The sequence below is a fragment of the Eutrema salsugineum genome, unplaced genomic scaffold (genome assembly GCF_000478725.1).
Source record: "Eutrema salsugineum unplaced genomic scaffold, Eutsalg1_0 scaffold_10, whole genome shotgun sequence".
NCBI classification, from domain to species: Eukaryota; Viridiplantae; Streptophyta; class Magnoliopsida; order Brassicales; family Brassicaceae; genus Eutrema; species Eutrema salsugineum.
In genome coordinates, this window is record NW_006256908.1 from 8,231,321 (window position 1) to 8,247,926 (window position 16,606).

The 16,606-nt window shown below is 35.5% G+C and overlaps 4 protein-coding genes across 4 annotated transcripts; 2 read left to right on the forward strand and 2 right to left on the reverse strand.

Annotated features, from left to right (window-relative positions):
- The first annotated feature begins 1,756 nt into the window (after positions 1 to 1,756).
- Positions 1,757 to 3,305, forward strand: LOC18027105. Its single transcript, XM_006410654.2, has 3 exons — positions 1,757 to 2,210; positions 2,720 to 2,896; positions 2,973 to 3,305. The coding sequence occupies exons 1-3, from the start codon at positions 2,145 to 2,147 to the stop codon at positions 3,195 to 3,197; spliced, it is 468 nt and encodes a 155-aa protein (XP_006410717.1). The 5' UTR covers positions 1,757 to 2,144; the 3' UTR covers positions 3,198 to 3,305.
- Positions 3,306 to 3,945: 640 nt separating this feature from the next.
- On the reverse strand, positions 3,946 to 7,946 carry LOC18027106 (protein Brevis radix-like 1). The gene is made up of 6 exons (XM_006410655.2): positions 7,875 to 7,946; positions 6,398 to 6,551; positions 4,976 to 5,370; positions 4,587 to 4,716; positions 4,146 to 4,429; positions 3,946 to 4,024 (listed from the first exon to the last, which is right to left on the reverse strand). Exons 2-6 carry the CDS (start codon positions 6,512 to 6,514, stop codon positions 3,946 to 3,948), a joined length of 1,005 nt encoding a protein of 334 aa, XP_006410718.1. The 5' UTR covers positions 6,515 to 6,551; positions 7,875 to 7,946.
- Positions 7,947 to 9,304: 1,358 nt separating this feature from the next.
- On the forward strand, positions 9,305 to 10,425 carry LOC18027107 (upstream activation factor subunit UAF30). Its single transcript, XM_006410657.2, has 2 exons — positions 9,305 to 9,643; positions 10,097 to 10,425. The coding sequence occupies exons 1-2, from the start codon at positions 9,431 to 9,433 to the stop codon at positions 10,220 to 10,222; spliced, it is 339 nt and encodes a 112-aa protein (XP_006410720.1). The 5' UTR covers positions 9,305 to 9,430; the 3' UTR covers positions 10,223 to 10,425.
- Positions 10,426 to 10,452: 27 nt separating this feature from the next.
- LOC18027109 (arabinosyltransferase XEG113) lies at positions 10,453 to 14,412 on the reverse strand. Its single transcript, XM_006410656.2, has 13 exons — positions 14,069 to 14,412; positions 13,121 to 13,441; positions 12,826 to 13,031; positions 12,635 to 12,740; positions 12,299 to 12,555; positions 12,073 to 12,208; positions 11,885 to 11,979; positions 11,738 to 11,791; positions 11,530 to 11,643; positions 11,347 to 11,445; positions 11,141 to 11,260; positions 10,956 to 11,042; positions 10,453 to 10,870 (listed from the first exon to the last, which is right to left on the reverse strand). The coding sequence occupies exons 1-13, from the start codon at positions 14,241 to 14,243 to the stop codon at positions 10,703 to 10,705; spliced, it is 1,938 nt and encodes a 645-aa protein (XP_006410719.1). The 5' UTR covers positions 14,244 to 14,412; the 3' UTR covers positions 10,453 to 10,702.
- Between the last annotated feature and the right edge of the window lie 2,194 nt (positions 14,413 to 16,606).

Genomic DNA, 16,606 nt, shown 5'->3' on the forward strand with positions numbered 1-16,606 from the left:
TTTTTAAAGGCATATAGCTATAACTTTTATTAATAATAGATTTAGAAATCAAAACTAAAAAATCTCACACGAGGCTCGTTGCGACAAATGATTTTAGCCTCTCCTCTTTATTATGAGGCTTCTCGAATGTATTCAGATACTGCTTGGTCAGCTAATTGTTACTTTTGTGGTTCATGTTGGGTTGTTAAAACCCATTCAGATGCTATGTTATTTCAAAACATTTCCTCAGATACCTCAATCTCCTCCGCTATGTTTTTTTTCTCTATTTTCAGTGTTTGGTTTTTCAAAAGTGTCGAGTATCAATCACTTGATATGTTTCTCGGATTGCTTGAAATTTATCATTGTTTTCAAATTTGGTGGCAAAGCTTTGGAGATTTTATGATATCTTTTTCAATATTAAAACGGCTTATAGTGTCTTTGTTTATATCTTTTTTCATTATATTCTTTATAATTTAGCTAATAATTAAACATATAGTTTAGTCAAGTTTGTTCTTGTAGTGGCTTTATTTATATCTTCATTATATTGTTTGTAGTTTAGCTAATAGTTAAACATATAATTTAGTCAAGTTAGTTCTTTTACGTTGTAATAACTCATTTTTTAGTGAAACCTTACTCTATCTTTTGTCTTAGTTTATTTTACATGGTTGCACACACAAGAAAAAAAACTTAAAAATTATTATAATTATGTGACAAAAAAATTGGATGTTCATATAAGAGTCTCTAAATATGTGTGTATATATCTAATTTAAATTTAAAATTTCCTATTTTAATATTGTTTATTTTAGTTTTTATTATTAATATCAATTTTATATATAATTTTTTTTTACTTTTAATAATTTTAAAAACAATAATAGAATTTGGAAATTTTTCAATTTTCAATGTTGAGGTGGACCAATAAATTTTTTTATAAGACCAATAAACTTTTTTAATTTCCTTTTTCAGCAATAATATTACAATTTGTAAATTTTCTTTAATATTGAATGTTGATGTGGACCAATAAAATTGATTTTTTAAATCATATGTGGATACATTCTTAATTTCCTTTTTTCAGCAATGATATTACAATTTGTAAATTTTTCTTATTTTTAAATGTTGATGTGGACCAATTAAATTAATTTCTTAAATCATATGTGGACACTCTTAAAAGTATTTAGCTTCAAATTTTATTAGTATAAGATTTGTGTGAAGAATGACATTCTTTGTGAAAGGGATGGAGTATTACCTTGAAAGAAGATTTGGGTTGAACATAGTAAATAGTTTTGAAACAGATTTTTGAGAGATTTTTGGTGTAGAAAATTTTGGTTTAATATTTTTTGGATAAGATAATCAAAATATTTGGGATTTGACCACGTATACATTTAGAATATTCTGTATAATACCCTTTTTATGAATCATTCTCTGAATCATTCTCTCTTCTTCAGATCTGAATTATTTACATATTCTAATTGCTATCAAGAAAGGAAAAACGACAAATTAGTGACATACGTAAGTTCAGAAACGTTCCTGAAAAAGAATACAACAGAGGTCTTGAGCTGGTTTAAAAATATAAGTTAATTATGATTATTGTCATTTGTCACAGACTCACAAAAAAAACAAATAGTATAATCCAACTACTAGTTTGATTTACAGCTTTCTCGATGTGAATTGATTAATTGAATGATTACTTTATTCTGTAAAATACAATGTAGCTGAACCAGAAAACATATCGCATTATTTTTATAAGCCTATAAGGGCATTATGTCATTTTTTGCAAGGCAATGAATCATCAATAATACAATTAATTAATTTTCAAAACCAAAGAAAAGTAGAAGCAGAAAACTAGAGGAGGCAGAAAGAAACCATAGGTCCATAACCGAGAATCTGTTGAAGCCAAGCAAAGCTTACAGCTAAGAAATTGTTTATCATCAACAGTCCACTGCAATATTCTGGAGACTTAGAGAAGCGATCTTTGTGGCTGCTTTTGTTATTCTCCTTTGGTGCTTTGGAGAATCTAATTCTCTTCGGACAAGTTTCTTTCTTCTACTGCTTCTTTTGTCTGTTTTCGTTGGAATAATTCAAAGTCAAGATCAAGGAAGGAGGATTCATCTTCTCCAAGAAATTGCGTAACCAGACAGAGTTCTAGGAAGAAAAAGGAATTCAATAGCATGGTTGGAATTTTCTCCAGATTTTCTGTTGGTAGAGGCGGCCATAGACGAACACAGAGTGCCATCGTAAGCTCTCTTTTCAACTTGCTTGTCTTACTCCTGTAGAGGTTTCAACTTTCATGGGCTCTAAGGTTCAAAGAAAATTTAAAGCTTTAGTTTTTTCTTCCATCTATTTTTTCTCTTGAAGTTCAACTTATATGAAACAGGGGATTTTTATATTTGTACTTGAGCGTTATGTTCACAGTGTTTTCTTGGATAAGCTCTCTTTAAGGTTTGTTTTTTCCGTTTTTACTCTGATCTTCTTCATACGCCAACAATTTGTGCTCACAATCTATGGGAAAATTGATCACATGCTTAAAATTGCTTGTCTTGTATATTTCCAGTTGAATCTTTTGAGGTCCTTTCATTAGTTCAAGCCAACACATTCTCTTTGTTCATAATATGCTTTCTGGAATATTACTTCCTTTGATAGATTTTAAGTTATACTTGAATCTGAGATCCTTTATTTCTCTGTTACAGTGTTTGCTTCTTCTTTTTTCAAGCTACATTTGATATGAATCTTGTCATATGATCAGGCTGAGAGGGGAGCATTGCCTCCAAGTTCTGATATTGTTGCTTCACCTAACACAGCACCCACTTCAACTCATGGGATCGAAGTAACAACAGAGTTTAAACCCGTGGAACACCCTTTCGAGCCTTTGGACAACGATCAACCGATCCAATGTCCACTCCCCGAGCCATCCATTCTCAATGTATGATCTTTGTTGTGACAAATGAAAAGATATGAGTATTAATTAGGAGAAAGATTTACTCTCTCTTTTTTGGCAGGAGGGGAGAATCTGGAAGGAGAGAGTGTCGGCTTCTTCGATGAGGAGACGAAGCGATTTGGCCATTGTTAAAGATGGAATGGGTGAAGAATCTGATGGCTCTTTGACAAAACCAATACGGACTAGCCAATCTAATCCTGACCGTCTGATTTTGCCTTCGCTCAGTGCACCTGAAAACAACTTGCTTAATCTACTAGATGATTGCAAAGCATCCGGCAGTATCTAAGAACCAAAGGTGGTTTATGCTCTTTTTTTCTTTTCCTTTTGTGTGTAAGAACAAAACCAAACCATAGTCAATGTTATAATACTTTATTGTTAACTCAATTCATAGAGCTCATGTTATGTGAATCATGAATGATACATTGTTTCGTTTGTTAAGTAGACTGATGATGCAGTCCCCACAGTACCTTGCATCACACGTCACGCAAGTTTCCTTCAATTTCCTAGTTCCCTTAACTGCATCGATTACATTTCAAATCTCCCATTTTGGTCTAGCAAGATTTACGAGCAGATCTTTGGTTGAAGACTTGAAGCAGACAATGAAACAGTAGGGTTCTACCACAGGTTCAGAGCTATCTGCTGAAACTCTAGGGCTCGTCGTGATCAATCGCATTTTTTGACAGCTAAATTCGCATGAGACTATGCTAGTTTTATAATAATCCATCCATTTTGAAGCATTAAGAAAATTAAAAATCAAACAAAACACATGGATAAAAATGAATCAATAAATAAAGCTCATCTCATCGTCAAGAAAATTACATAGCTGTCAACACGCCGCGAACTAGCTAACTACAAATCTCTAAAAAAGAAATTCAAATTTTCCTCCAATATTCATGTTGTGTTCATATCACATTCTGATTTTCTTCCAAGATTAAATTTTCTTTTAAATCTCCAAGAAGACGAACAAAACTCTGATTTGGTGTATACCTGTGTTGTGTTAAAGAAGATTAAATATTTTGCTCCTTTTTTTTCCCTTAGAGGTATTGTGTTTGTATCCTGTCTCTGTTCTGCTCCCACCATGTCTTGGCATGCACTTCCCCAAACCGTTCCCGACTGCAAACACCCGGTTCGATTTGGGTAACGGTTTAGATTGAAATACGGAAAATAAAAAGGGAAATGCAACAAGTGTGGATTGATTTTGTCTTGGATAACTAATTCTAACCGATTGTGTTACCTGAATCTAACGCGGCGTAATTCTCTGGTTCCGTCTGGTAGCTGTCTGATGGTAATGTAAACTCCAGGCTCGTCTTCTTCGACCCACTCTGCTTGCATTTCACTCGCATTGCTGACAGATGGCGGTTCGTCTCTAGACGATGTGGTGGTTCTTGCTGCGTCCATTTGAGGTCCATAGAAGTGATGTGGGACGCTACCTCCTGGAGGTCTGAAGTTGTTCCTCGGGGTCCAGTCTCTGCTTTCTCTTGCTGATTCGATTCTTGTGTATGTTGAATCTCTCTGTGACTGAAGAAGAAACAAACACAAGTCAAAAGTTGTATTACTCCTAAACCTTTCCTTTTGTGGGTATCAAGACAGAGCATCCACACATCAAGATTCTTGTCCAAAGAACAACTTATGTTTCTTACATACTCTATAGCTTTCAAAGAGTGATGTTTTTTACCTGGTCCTCTGATCTACCAGGGGTTTGAAGGGCTTGCCGATTGAATCTCTGAACATTGTAAAGCTCAACAATTCTGTCGTAGTTCTCACCCCACCACCTCTGAGCCTGCCACTTGTCGAATACCTCCCGGCTTCAACAAAGACATAAATAAAATCTTAGTTTCATTCTCCTGTTGAATCATTGTATGTCATGAAGTGACACTAGTGACCAACCTCTGACAGTAGTTACAGACAAAAACTAACTAAACTGGTTTGGAACAGTTCATACGACGTTTAGAGAAAGAACCTAGCCATTTACAAGTTACAAGAATACAGCTAACATAGTTTCAAGAAACATTCTAGTCACCAGTTCTGCTTTGTTTTCAGAGAAAGTGAACGGAATTCAAATACCTGAAACGTATCCGTTTAAGATCATTTCCTCCATTGGGAAGTGAGACGAATGTGATATGAACACCAGGCTCTACCTGAGCCATCCACTCCTTTGGCTCGTCATCCTCTAGTACCACATCACACGACTGAGCAGAGACAGATTCGCGTTCACCACCATACATTGATGTGAATCTTGAGTCTGCTCGTCCAGCTTGATGGTGAGACGAGCTTGTGAAGTCCCAAGCAGGTGTGGAACTCGTGCTTCCACCACCCATATAAGGGTATGGAACACTCTCCGATGCAGTGTCGAAATCCGGAAACTTTCTCTGTTCTTTCCTCAACGTGCTGCTTGACGAGCCAGCCGTTGGCTTGGATTGTTTATGAGAACCGGAGAATTTAGACGCCATATCTTTGATCTGCATGGCATAGTACCAGGTGATCATTGGACATTCAACAACAATAGTGTTGGATAGAACAGTTCACAAACAGTAAGTAACTAGTAAAGTCTTCTGCCATGAAAAAAATGCGTCAAATTTTGGATGATTTGTTGTTTTTTTTTTTAACCCACCTAAGGAAAAAGGAGTCCACTATCATCATTCATAAAAAGAGCATCAATAAAGCTAGGGGATCTGCTAATAATTTGAAACATAAAATATAGTTCATCTTGTCTTCTCCGTGAATAGAACATAATCATAACACTCTCTGTTTTTTTCTTTTCTTTGTTTCTTTTGATTTATACTATATACTTGCCCCACCACAAATTTCTTTCTTTATTTTTTTCTCTTGTCTAGATAAGAAGAATCCACTAGAGCTTATTCTAGGAAAGTATACATAGATCAATCTTCAATAACAAGCAAACATCATGTTCAACAAGGCGTGACTCCATAAGCCTTCTTCAAACTAAATCTTAAAACAATATTATCCACAAAAATCATCAGCCGTAATCCTAAAAATGAATGTGAAACATAATTTTGAGATTTTGCTAGATGTTTTTAATTATTGTATTTCCATTTTATGTCTAGTCACATACAGAGGGGGGAAAAAACACTGACAGAGCCTATTAAAGAGAGATTGGTAAAAGATTTCAGGGAAGTGATGTTGCATCACCATTAGATCTTGTCTAAAGATCCGAATTTCGTCTGTAACCTGCAGCCTTAACAACAGTAACCTCTAACTATCTTGTGAACTCAACTCTATACTTTTCTACTTGATAGCCTAATTTGAATTCTTTCATATTTTTTCAAACAAAATTAAAAAAAGGATTTTTCAACCTTCTACTTTTTCACCACAATTGCTAAACAGTTTAAGGACCATTTTATAAAATTTGGGGTCTGTGGATTTGTTTGTTTGTTTTACCAAGGCAATTAGGAAAAGCAGCAATAATAAAGTGAAAAAGAGTAAGGATTAACAAGGAAAGAACAGATCTTTAAAGAGAGAAGAGACCTGTGTAGTTAGGCTTTTAACAGCTTCTTTAGTGTTGGGAGTTGTGCTCCCACGCGCTCCATCTTCTTCTTCATCACCCCCGTCTGCCATTTTCGTACAATTTATGCAAGTAAACATCTTTGCACTTTTCTTTCTTTTCTCTGCCTTTTAAATCCTATGAAACCATAAACAGAGTGTATAATTAAACCACTACTCATAAATGAAGATGGTTATAAAACAAAGCAATGAAATGTTAGCTGCTAAGTAATGCTAGACAGTAGTTACCTATAGTCGATATGAATAAGAATAGGGCTTAATTTATTCATTAGATAAGCAACTCAACTAATGGAAAGCTGGTGAATACCCAATAATAAAAGGATGATTTTTTTTCTTAGGAAACATGTAGTTATCTTACAATTAGATGTAGTTAGCATTTGAATTGAATAGACAGGACCATGAATACATAAAATTATGAAAGATCACTACCACTCGACACAAGTCACACAACGACTTTAAAATTTTCCAAGTATTTTAGAATCATAAAGAATAAAAAACCATATCCCTGAAAGTAATTCAAGAAATTCAGGAACTCAAAGGATACAAGTTTACAATATAAATAAAATAAAATAAAAGCAAGCTGTGAAGGTTCATTATTAGGGGCAATAATCTTGATAAAGGCAAAAGTGTCCATAGATTAACCTGGGGATCAGAGGATTGGACCCCAACGCCAAAAAAAAAAGAAGGATTTTCTAAGCACCTGAGTAGATCAAATTATAGTCTGAATAATAAAAAAAAGTTTGAAATATGAACATGATAGAGACATGAGACAAGGATGGTATTAAAAAAAAATGTATAATTATTTAGTTTTCTTATAAGAAAGTGGTCTATATAAAGAGGCCAAACTGAGTGTGTAAATGCTTTGTTGAGCAGCAATACCAAGTAAAGACCCCATCCTTCGTCACACACAAATCAAAAGTTTCAAAGAATATTTATTTTCTCCTGCGAAGCCGAAGTTTCTGACATTTAAATATATATATTTAGAGAGCATAAGAAAAATATATACAATTCTATAAGTAAGAAAAAAAACAAATGATATGTTTTCTCCTGATCCCTCGTGTCCATCTAAAACTGAAAATACTATAAGAAAAAGACACTCGAAATTTCTTACTACCAGAAGTAAAGAAATTTAAATATATCTGCAACAAAATGGAATCTTTACCAGTCACGTGTTTGTAAAATAACGAGACGAAGAAAGAAAGAGTTGAGTTCGAGTGATGATGGACCAATCTAATGCATGTCGAGATAAATGAATCGAATCGATAGAAACAGAGACGGTAAACAAAAATAAAAAATTTTGTTATAAAAATCGAAGAACAAAACCTCTTCTTTAATTTGTTTTTTTCATACCATACCCAACTGAGATATTTAAGAATAATAATAAATAAAAAAATCTCAGGTATTGAATGGAGTTATTAAATTGAAGTATGGGAAAATTTACCTTTTGTATCGATGTCTGCAGGTTAAGCGTGTTTATATCTGAAAGGTGAAGGTTTACTTTAAATTGATATTGAGCTCTGTTCCTATAAATAGACCATCAAAGGCTACAGAGATTTAGCAGCGTTACAGGCACAATAGTAAATGCGGGAGCAAAAAAGGACGAGGTAATTGATGATGAATGTCTTTTGATTTTCTATTGGAGAAAATCAACAAATTTCTCTCTTTTCTTTTTTTTTTCTCTGTCGAGTAAAAGCAAAAGTAAAGTATGAACAGTAGTCAATGCCAATGAAAAACTTTTGAATGAAAATGCAGAGGTTAGTAATCAATATTTTCTCCATGAAAATCTGATTCTCCTACTCGCCAGAAGTGTTCTGGTCAGTTAAAGTGGTGATTTACGTAATCAATCAGAGATAATGAAGAAGAATGCAACAGTTAACGAAAATTTCAAGAGCAAAAAATGAAAAACAAAATTCCACTACGCTCACTGGAATGGATTCGAGAAAAATTTTGAATGGAGGAATTTCTGAGACGTACCTGATCACAAAACTGCTTCTTAGAGTGAAATGAAAAACCAGAATTTGGAGAACAAAGAAAACTCCACTCTCTCGGAGCAAAATTTACTCCGAACAGAAAATTCCACGATGAGAATATCAAAAAATGGAAGAAGCAGAACCAATATCCACTTCCCTCTCTTTAAAAACGAGAATGGCTAAAAAACTTTCAAAAGTCTCGGGGCAAGAATCCGGGTAGCCGGGTCACCCGGTTTGTACGAAGCTCCACGTTTTGTTTTTTATTAAAGAAAGATGACGGAGAGACAAGAGAGAAGAAGACATTTGGAGAACCGTGAGTAATTTATAAGAGGGAGGAAAAAATTAATATTAAACGGCGTTACAACGTTCGAGTTAGATTCTTACGCTGTGAGTTAACGGAGATACCTTTTGAGTAACGATGAAATTTGGTCTCGAGAAGAGACGGCAACGAGGGCCCATGGTGTTTGCCGGTGACGGAGAAAGAGAAAGAGAGAGAGAGGATCGCTTACGTGTGCAGGAAGTAGGTTACGTAGTGTTCTCTGATTGGTTGAAGCTAGCTCAAACGGGTCGGGTTACGAAATGTATTTGACAGGCCCATGGAACCGTCGCATCACATTGTTTTTTTTTTTTTTTCTTTCTTTTTGGTTCGTCTATTCATTCATAATTTTTTTCCATTGTTTTCTCTTGTGTTTTGATAGAATGTGTACATTGTTAAGAAAAATTTGTATGTTTTGACTTTTGATCTGATCGGAATGCTTGATAGCAATCGAACTTGCACAAATATGACGAGAAGGCACTTTCGAGGGAATAAAATCCCAAATAGGCCCAGAATCTTTAATCTGGGTTTGGAAGGCCCAAACTAAGAGCCTAACCTACACCTCCATTAATCAATCACAAGGAGTAGAGAGAGTCACTGAAACATTTAACTCTCTAAAGTCTCTGTAAATCTAATTCCGTTTGATCTAGGGTTTTAGACGACTGAGCTCTCCTTCCAAATTCAAATCGGTTCGAAGAAGAAGAAGAAGAAATGTCGACAGTTTCTAGGGTTTTCGGAGCTTGCAGGGTATTGATGGCGAAGGCTGCTACTTCCTCCGCCGTTAGCAGCGGTAGAGAAGGTAAAGGCATACTCAAGGTGATGCCCGTTTCGCAGCCGCTCGCTAACTTCATCGGGGCCAACGAAGTCGCTCGAACAACCGCCGTGAAGAAAATCTGGGAATACATCAAGCTTCACAACCTCCAGGTTAGGATTTTTCTTACTTGTTACTTTGAGTTTGGTCGTATCTTGGTATAACATGAATATGCATTTGGGGATTTATTGATCTAGAGATTGTTGACTGCTACCAAAAACTTGGGATTGCTTATATCTGCTAACGCATTTGTTTGGTTTTTGGAGAAGTCGTACTCGTTGAGTCTTGTCTCTGTGACTGCAGCTAGAACTATCTGCTTATGATCTTGATTTCATGTTCCTGAGTGAAAATTTCAATGCCTAACCTTTTTAGCTATATACCCTTTATTTTCCTGTTCTTGTTAAGTGAAGAAAACACTTGTGTTGGACAATGCATCATGAACAGTGAAATTTACACTGATCGTCTTAGCCTTAACTTGTCTTCATTGATTGCATTCGTTTTTTCTTTTCTCACACCTATGTTGAGAGATCCTGATTGATAACAAATATGTGTTGGCTTTAATGTAGAATCCGGAAAACAAGAAGGAGATACTATGCGATGGGAAACTGAAGACGATATTCAATGGGAAAGACACGGTCGGGTTCCTGGAGATTGCGAAACTTCTGTCTCAGCATTTTCCCAAGTCTGCTTGATTGTCGCTTTTGCATAATCCTTAAGACGCTTTAGCTTATCATTCGGTATCTTTTGCTTTATCATCCAAGAAACGTTTTTTCCTTTCTCTCTCTATCTTCTTTTTGGGTGATCTTTGCCGGTCATATATAGACTTTCGACCAGGTCTTAGAAGTTTATGTATCGATGATGGTTTAAAGTTGATTATGGTTTGTCTTGGAACTTATCTAACTCGGCTACTATAATCCATCTATTGACATAAAATAGAGATAACTTATATTTGAAAGAAAAAAAATGATTTTCTCTGTATCCAAACCTATCGATAAAACATGATTATACATTAGTGGAAACACTATCCGATATAGAAGGAAGAGAGTTTTACAGTAGTATAAAGCCGTAAGAAAGAAAGACAAAAAAAAACTATGTGAGCCTCCTTGTGACCCAAGAAATCGTATGAATAGAAAACTTCTTCTTTTTGGAGTCTTCTCTTGCGGGTCAAGGCATCAGAGAGGAGGATGATCTTCTTCTGGTGTCTGAGGAGGAACCGGTTTCCAACCGGGTTTCTCGTCCCAGTACATATCGTAGTAAATGTGTCCTGGAGTCTTGTTCTCCTCACAACACCATATTCCCACATATCTCTTTACCCGTCTTCTGAATCTCTCTTCTCGCCCCTGCGCACAAACCAGATTAGGTCAGATCAGATTTACAAGTTCTATCAACATGTCTGAATGTTTCACGGTTCAAAAATCTACTTGCCTTGTCTGAGAATCCGATGAAAGCATCTTCAACTGAAGAAAACTTTATCACTTTGACATCGTGGAAGGTAGAAAATATCGCCTTGAACTGAGGTGAGCACGAAACAACGCAATGAGGGTAAGCCAGCGATTTTTGTGACATATATAGTAAAGAGTGATAGACACAGTTAAAGAAATTTTAGTTACCGTATCTTCATTGCTCCTCTTTGGGAACTTAAGAACCCGAGAGGGGCTTGTCCTGTTTGATGCCTCACATCCTTCTTTTCCTTCTTGACAAAGCTGAACATCAAGCCATGACTCTTTTACCTGAAATAATTAATAGTTTCATTCCTGTGACATTCTTATGAAATGACTAATTAGAAAAACAACAATACTAGGGCGGCTTATATTACTTGTTTTGGCAATGATGGGTTATCTAGGAAAGAATATTCTCTGATACCGATCCCAGGGCCAAACTCATCCTCTGGTAGCTCCTTCAGCATGATATTGACCTGAAATTGAAATTTGTCAGGGTGTTACGAGGCACTTGCAGAGAAAGAATCAGAAGATATATTGACATGCTTCAACATTATTACCTCAAAGACATGATCAAGAGGGCAAATGAAAGGTTGCCGGGTCATAGATCCCACAAGAGTACCGGGATGCCCAAACCAAAGCCTATCTAACCTACACCATATTGGTGGCATCACCTAAAAACATTGTAGAGACCAACCAGATATCGTACAAATTAATCCCTATCACCAGGACATATGCATATAATTATAAGCTGTTGACTAGACTCACCAGTGTACGATTTAGTAGAGAAGCAATGGCCAGAGCTGATCTGATCTGTTTCATCTGTCAAAATGGTCAAAAGGTAGATGTAAAATTAGAAGCTAGTCAAGTTAAACATAATTTCCTAGGGACAATGTTAAGTTAATAGATGCGTACTTGGTGATTAACGAGCGCAAAGTGCGATACAATGGTATGCTTCCCGTCTAGTAACAAGCTCTTTGGAATAGATGGTTTAAACGAAATGAAACCTCCTGCGTTGTGTTGGAGTATTACAACATTGGTTTTGGCTTTCCCCATCAACAAGATTTATGTTAAAGAATATTCACAAAAAAATGAAATTTCACCTGGTGCATCATAATATTCTGGTGGGTCATAGAAAACCATCCCCTCTCGAAGCCTGTGGCGTTTTCCTTCAGTACCTGCATACTGGAATGTTGTATGCAAGGCATATGGTTCTAGTCTGAGCTGTTGATACATAGCCTACAGAAGAAAAGGGAAGTAACTATCAGAGTGCCCACAAAAGACCAAAACAAAAACCACCAAAACAGGAAACGGCATGTAAAATGGTACCTGAACAAAATAAGTGTGACCACTGCAGAATATGCTAGCCGGTAAGATTCCAACCTTAAGATTTCCATCATAAGCGTAGAAAAGTCCACTATCACCATCAACAGATGGGCCTAGCTGTCTCCTAACAATCTCATTGAACCCATTTTGATCCCAAACCTTATCGTCCGCTAAGAGGATTTCTTTCCACTCTTTTGCCAACTTTTTGGCAGATTCTGTTGGCCGCCAATGGAAGATTCCTATATTGTAGGCGGCACCAACTTCCAATTTTCAAGAAAAAGAGTAATCAGACTAGCTGCTAAAAAAGAGGGCAATGTATGTCTCTAGATAATATCATACCTTGTTGCCATATATCCAAACTGTCATCCACGACTGTAGGCACAACTTGATCGCTTGATGTCAAAACATCAGCATCCGGGTATCGAGCCAAATAAGGCAGAGGGTTCTGTCATACAAATACCATCAGAAGAAAGTCTATCGAGGAAGATAACATGAAAAATAACAGTATTGCATATATCTTGAATCAGCACCTTAAGCCACACCATGTCAGTGTCGCACATTAGAAGCTCGTAACCATAAGGCAAGACAGAATCTATGAGAATAACTTTTTCTCTTCCCATTTTGTGAAATGTCGGGGTACCCCACCCGACATCCACTGTGCTCATATGACTTCCCATGTCAAAAACTGGAACGCCTTTCCAGTACAAAGCCTCTAATAACTTTGTATCCATTGCACCTACAAAGGCGCCATAACATGAAGTTACTAACTTTCAGAAAGACATTGTTTCGGACAATAATACATATGTACTAGGAGTGAGAACTCACCAACTAGAATATTGGAGAGATCTAAATCAGTCAGGTGTTTAACCCAAGTCAAGATGAAATCCATAAAAGCATAGTTCCCAAAGGTGACTATTATGACATTATCCTTAACTCTTTCCCCAAACAATTCTTTCGTCAGTTTAAAGGACTCAAGCGGTGGCATCTTCTTGTCTCGTGGAGGAGACACCCATATTTTACCCAAGGATTTGACTTGAGCTATCTCCGGAGCTGGCGGTGGAAGTGTCTGTGGTGGTGGTGGTGGTTGTGCAACTGGTAACTGAAACGTTACATTTTCTTGTGGAAGGTCGTGAATTCGGCCAGCAGCTACGAATAAAACTCATCAATACATCGTACATATCGAACAAAACAAAAACATTTAAATTTCTACTGCTTACTGAGATTGGTGTAAACTCAAGCAAGCCTGAAACCATGAATATTTAATTGGCGAAAATGATCTATTGAAAACAAGAAAATACAAAAGACTGAACTGTAATATAGTGTCTGAGAGTGACTCTAAAGAAAAAAACAAAACTTTTGTAGACTAATCGAACAATCAAATGGAGATCCAAGTACAATAATTAATCACTTGATCGAATACAAAAACTGCGATGTAAATCAACTAAAAGTGATCGGAAGTCAAAACCCATTTCAATTTAAAGCAAATCTATTGTTTCCCTGTCTATGATAAGAACTAATTTCAAACGAACATTGAGATTTAAGGTCAACGGTGAGCTCGGATTAGAGTCAGAATCAACGGATTAGTGAGCCTAACCTCAAGAAATCTCACCTAATGATCACACATCAACTCGATCATGGAATCAACCCAACAATCAAACTCATACAAAAATCCCAACTTTCAAGCGATGCGAGGCAGAAATAGCAATTTGCCACCGAATACATGCATAGAAGGAGAGAGAGAGAGAGAGAGAGAGAGAGAGAGAGAGTGGTTACTGGAAAGAGGAGGAGAAGAGAGCCAGGATGTGGAGCCATTGGTGGGAGAGTAAATGGCGGAGAAGACGTAGAAGGAGGAGACGAGAACGCCGATGATCACCGTCGCGTAGATCGTCACGAACAGAGGCTTCGAATTCGTCGCCTCGCGAAACCCATTTCGCCAACCCTCCACCATTCTTTTCCTGAAAATCTCAATTTCAATCTCTTCTTCTTCTTCTTCTTCCTCCTCAAATCTCCATTACAGAAGCTTTATTCCTTGACCAATTGTCTTCTTCTTCCTCTTCTTCGATCGTTAGGTAGTCTGGTCAACTTCGTTTTCGGCGTCCTCTCTACAGCGTCGCTCATAATCAATATTGTACTTTGAAAAAATTATTAAATTTGTGGGTTTAATTAGTAGTTTATTGTCTCTATTATAGACAGATCATGCATTTACCCAAGTAGTGCAAAATAGTGGCATTTAAAAACATAGAAAATAAATAAAGAAAAATAATAATTTGTTAATAAATCGTCATTTCTTTGTGTATCAATTGAAATCAGTAGCTTTTTTTTTTTTCCGTTTGATCATAAATCGAAGCCGGACTAAATTTCTAAAAGTTTGCCAAAGATGGTACATTATTTTTATTAACGTTGGTTACCATAGTTATTTCATTTCATATAAGGTCAAATTCGAATAGCAAAGGATCGCCATGCCTAACCCATCAAAATGATTAAAAATCAATGAGTCAATCTAATCCATAAATCTGAGTCTTAATGAATTAAATGGTTTAATGAGTTTAATGTGATGTGTTGAAATGAGTTAGGTTAAAATGAATTCATTGATTACCCATAACCAAATCCATCATGTTTTCTTTGTATTTAGCAGTTCTATTGCAGATTATCCCACATGATGTAGTAAAAAAAAAGGGACCTAAACGGGCTTTTGACTTAGTCTAGAGAAGAAGAAGGTGAGCAATCAGGCTTCATATAGAGTCCAGAGGATGATTTGGGCGATGGACACATCTACCGTAGTTAATTTACGGCCCATTTGTGCTAAATTAGGTGGTCCGACAGCAATCTGGTTTATATATAATTTACCGCAGAAATCTTGTTTATAATTTTCCTATATTTGGATTATAATCAAAAAGATGTACATCATTTCGACCAACAAAAAATGTAGATCAAATAAATGTTCAAATTTACAACTTCGAGCCAAATGACACTAAGGTAAAATTCGTGATGGTATTTGAAGGATTATCGCAAAAATGATTATGTCAAATACTCGTCCTTAATAATGCGATGGATGTCAATCCGATTAACAAAATCTGTATAATTTTTTTTAGTTTGGTGTACTCCAACTCGGTTGTTTTTTGTATAAAAAAACGCAATCAAGTCCTGACATGGTTACATTGTAAGTGTAAAGACCTTGTATCGGAGTACGTTTCTACTAAAAAATTATGCCGGAATGTGAGTTGTGAGATTATTTGTGATGGAGACGAATAATTTGAAGTTTAGGAAACTCTTGTAATCGCTTTAGATATCAATAAATAAGCTGGTCTTTTTTGTAACATTTAGGGGCACAAATTAAAATTTGAGTGATTCTATTTTACACCAAATAAATAGGTTGTATAACTCGTTTTTAAAATATTTTCTAGCATTATTTATTTGCATAATTTTTTAATAGAACATTTTTTTTTCATTTGAACCCATGTTCAATTCGCGGCCGTTATTTCCTTAATTTTTTGATAGATGATGTATAGTCTTCCATTGTAAAGCCAAAAACGCACACCCCACATGTCTCATATCATAAAAAACTAAAAAGTTTGTCGGAATCTTATATTTGATAATCTTTTAAATATATAATGCTAATTAAAATATTATAAAATTGGTACCAACTTGTTAATAACCTAGTACAAGTACCATTTATGTATCACATCATTTACTAACCTTTTCCTAAATCCAACTTCAAAGAAAAGGGGTTAGGTCTAACATCCACCTCCACGATCATTAATCTAAAATATCTTTTCTTTCTTTTCAACTCTAAAATATTTTCAGTTTTCTTGTATTTGACAGAAGGTACCAATGGTACTAAAGAGGTTAAAATTTTAAATATCAAGTGACACAAAACTGATGATAAAAATAAAAATTGTTGAGCGGACGACTAGTGTTCTTTTTCTCTTGGCGGATTAATGATGATACATTCGCATACATTTATTTATATATTTTTTCTTATGTGTTTGTTGTATAACTACAGATTTAATATTTATATATACAAGTAGCTACCAAACAAACATTAACACAAATACTATATTAATGGATACAGCTCAATTTTGTCGAGAATATTACCTTTTCTAATAAAACATGTTCAGGTAAAAAACTTTTTCCAAGACAACGTTAACTTGAAATTCGATCGAATAACATTAAAGTAACTCAAAAAATTTAACAAGAGCAACTTGGAATTACGATGATAAAATAATGATTATCTTATTTCAAAAAGTTTATCCACTACATACATGAAGGAGTTTATCAAAACAAAACGGTTTGATGTTTTTGTAGAGTCGG

Excerpts from the sequence above, each read along its gene's own strand:
- LOC18027105 (XM_006410654.2), top strand. The coding sequence starts at position 2,145 with ATGGTTGGAATTTTCTCCAGATTTTCTGTTGGTAGAGGCGGCCATAGA. Across the intron at positions 2,211-2,719 it reads GACGAACACAGAGTGCCATC|GCTGAGAGGGGAGCATTGCC; the intron begins GTAAGCTCTCTT and ends TCATATGATCAG. Across the intron at positions 2,897-2,972 it reads CCGAGCCATCCATTCTCAAT|GAGGGGAGAATCTGGAAGGA; the intron begins GTATGATCTTTG and ends CTTTTTTGGCAG.
- LOC18027106 (XM_006410655.2), bottom strand. The coding sequence starts at position 6,514 with ATGTTTACTTGCATAAATTGTACGAAAATGGCAGACGGGGGTGATGAA. Across the intron at positions 4,717-4,975 it reads CTTAAACGGATACGTTTCAG|CCGGGAGGTATTCGACAAGT; the intron begins GTATTTGAATTC and ends TCTTTGTTGAAG. Across the intron at positions 4,430-4,586 it reads CTGGTAGATCAGAGGACCAG|TCACAGAGAGATTCAACATA; the intron begins GTAAAAAACATC and ends TTTCTTCTTCAG.
- LOC18027107 (XM_006410657.2), top strand. The coding sequence starts at position 9,431 with ATGTCGACAGTTTCTAGGGTTTTCGGAGCTTGCAGGGTATTGATGGCG. Across the intron at positions 9,644-10,096 it reads TCAAGCTTCACAACCTCCAG|AATCCGGAAAACAAGAAGGA; the intron begins GTTAGGATTTTT and ends GCTTTAATGTAG.
- LOC18027109 (XM_006410656.2), bottom strand. The coding sequence starts at position 14,243 with ATGGTGGAGGGTTGGCGAAATGGGTTTCGCGAGGCGACGAATTCGAAG. Across the intron at positions 12,209-12,298 it reads GTCACACTTATTTTGTTCAG|GCTATGTATCAACAGCTCAG; the intron begins GTACCATTTTAC and ends TTTCTTCTGTAG. Across the intron at positions 11,792-11,884 it reads TTGCGCTCGTTAATCACCAA|ATGAAACAGATCAGATCAGC; the intron begins GTACGCATCTAT and ends CCATTTTGACAG.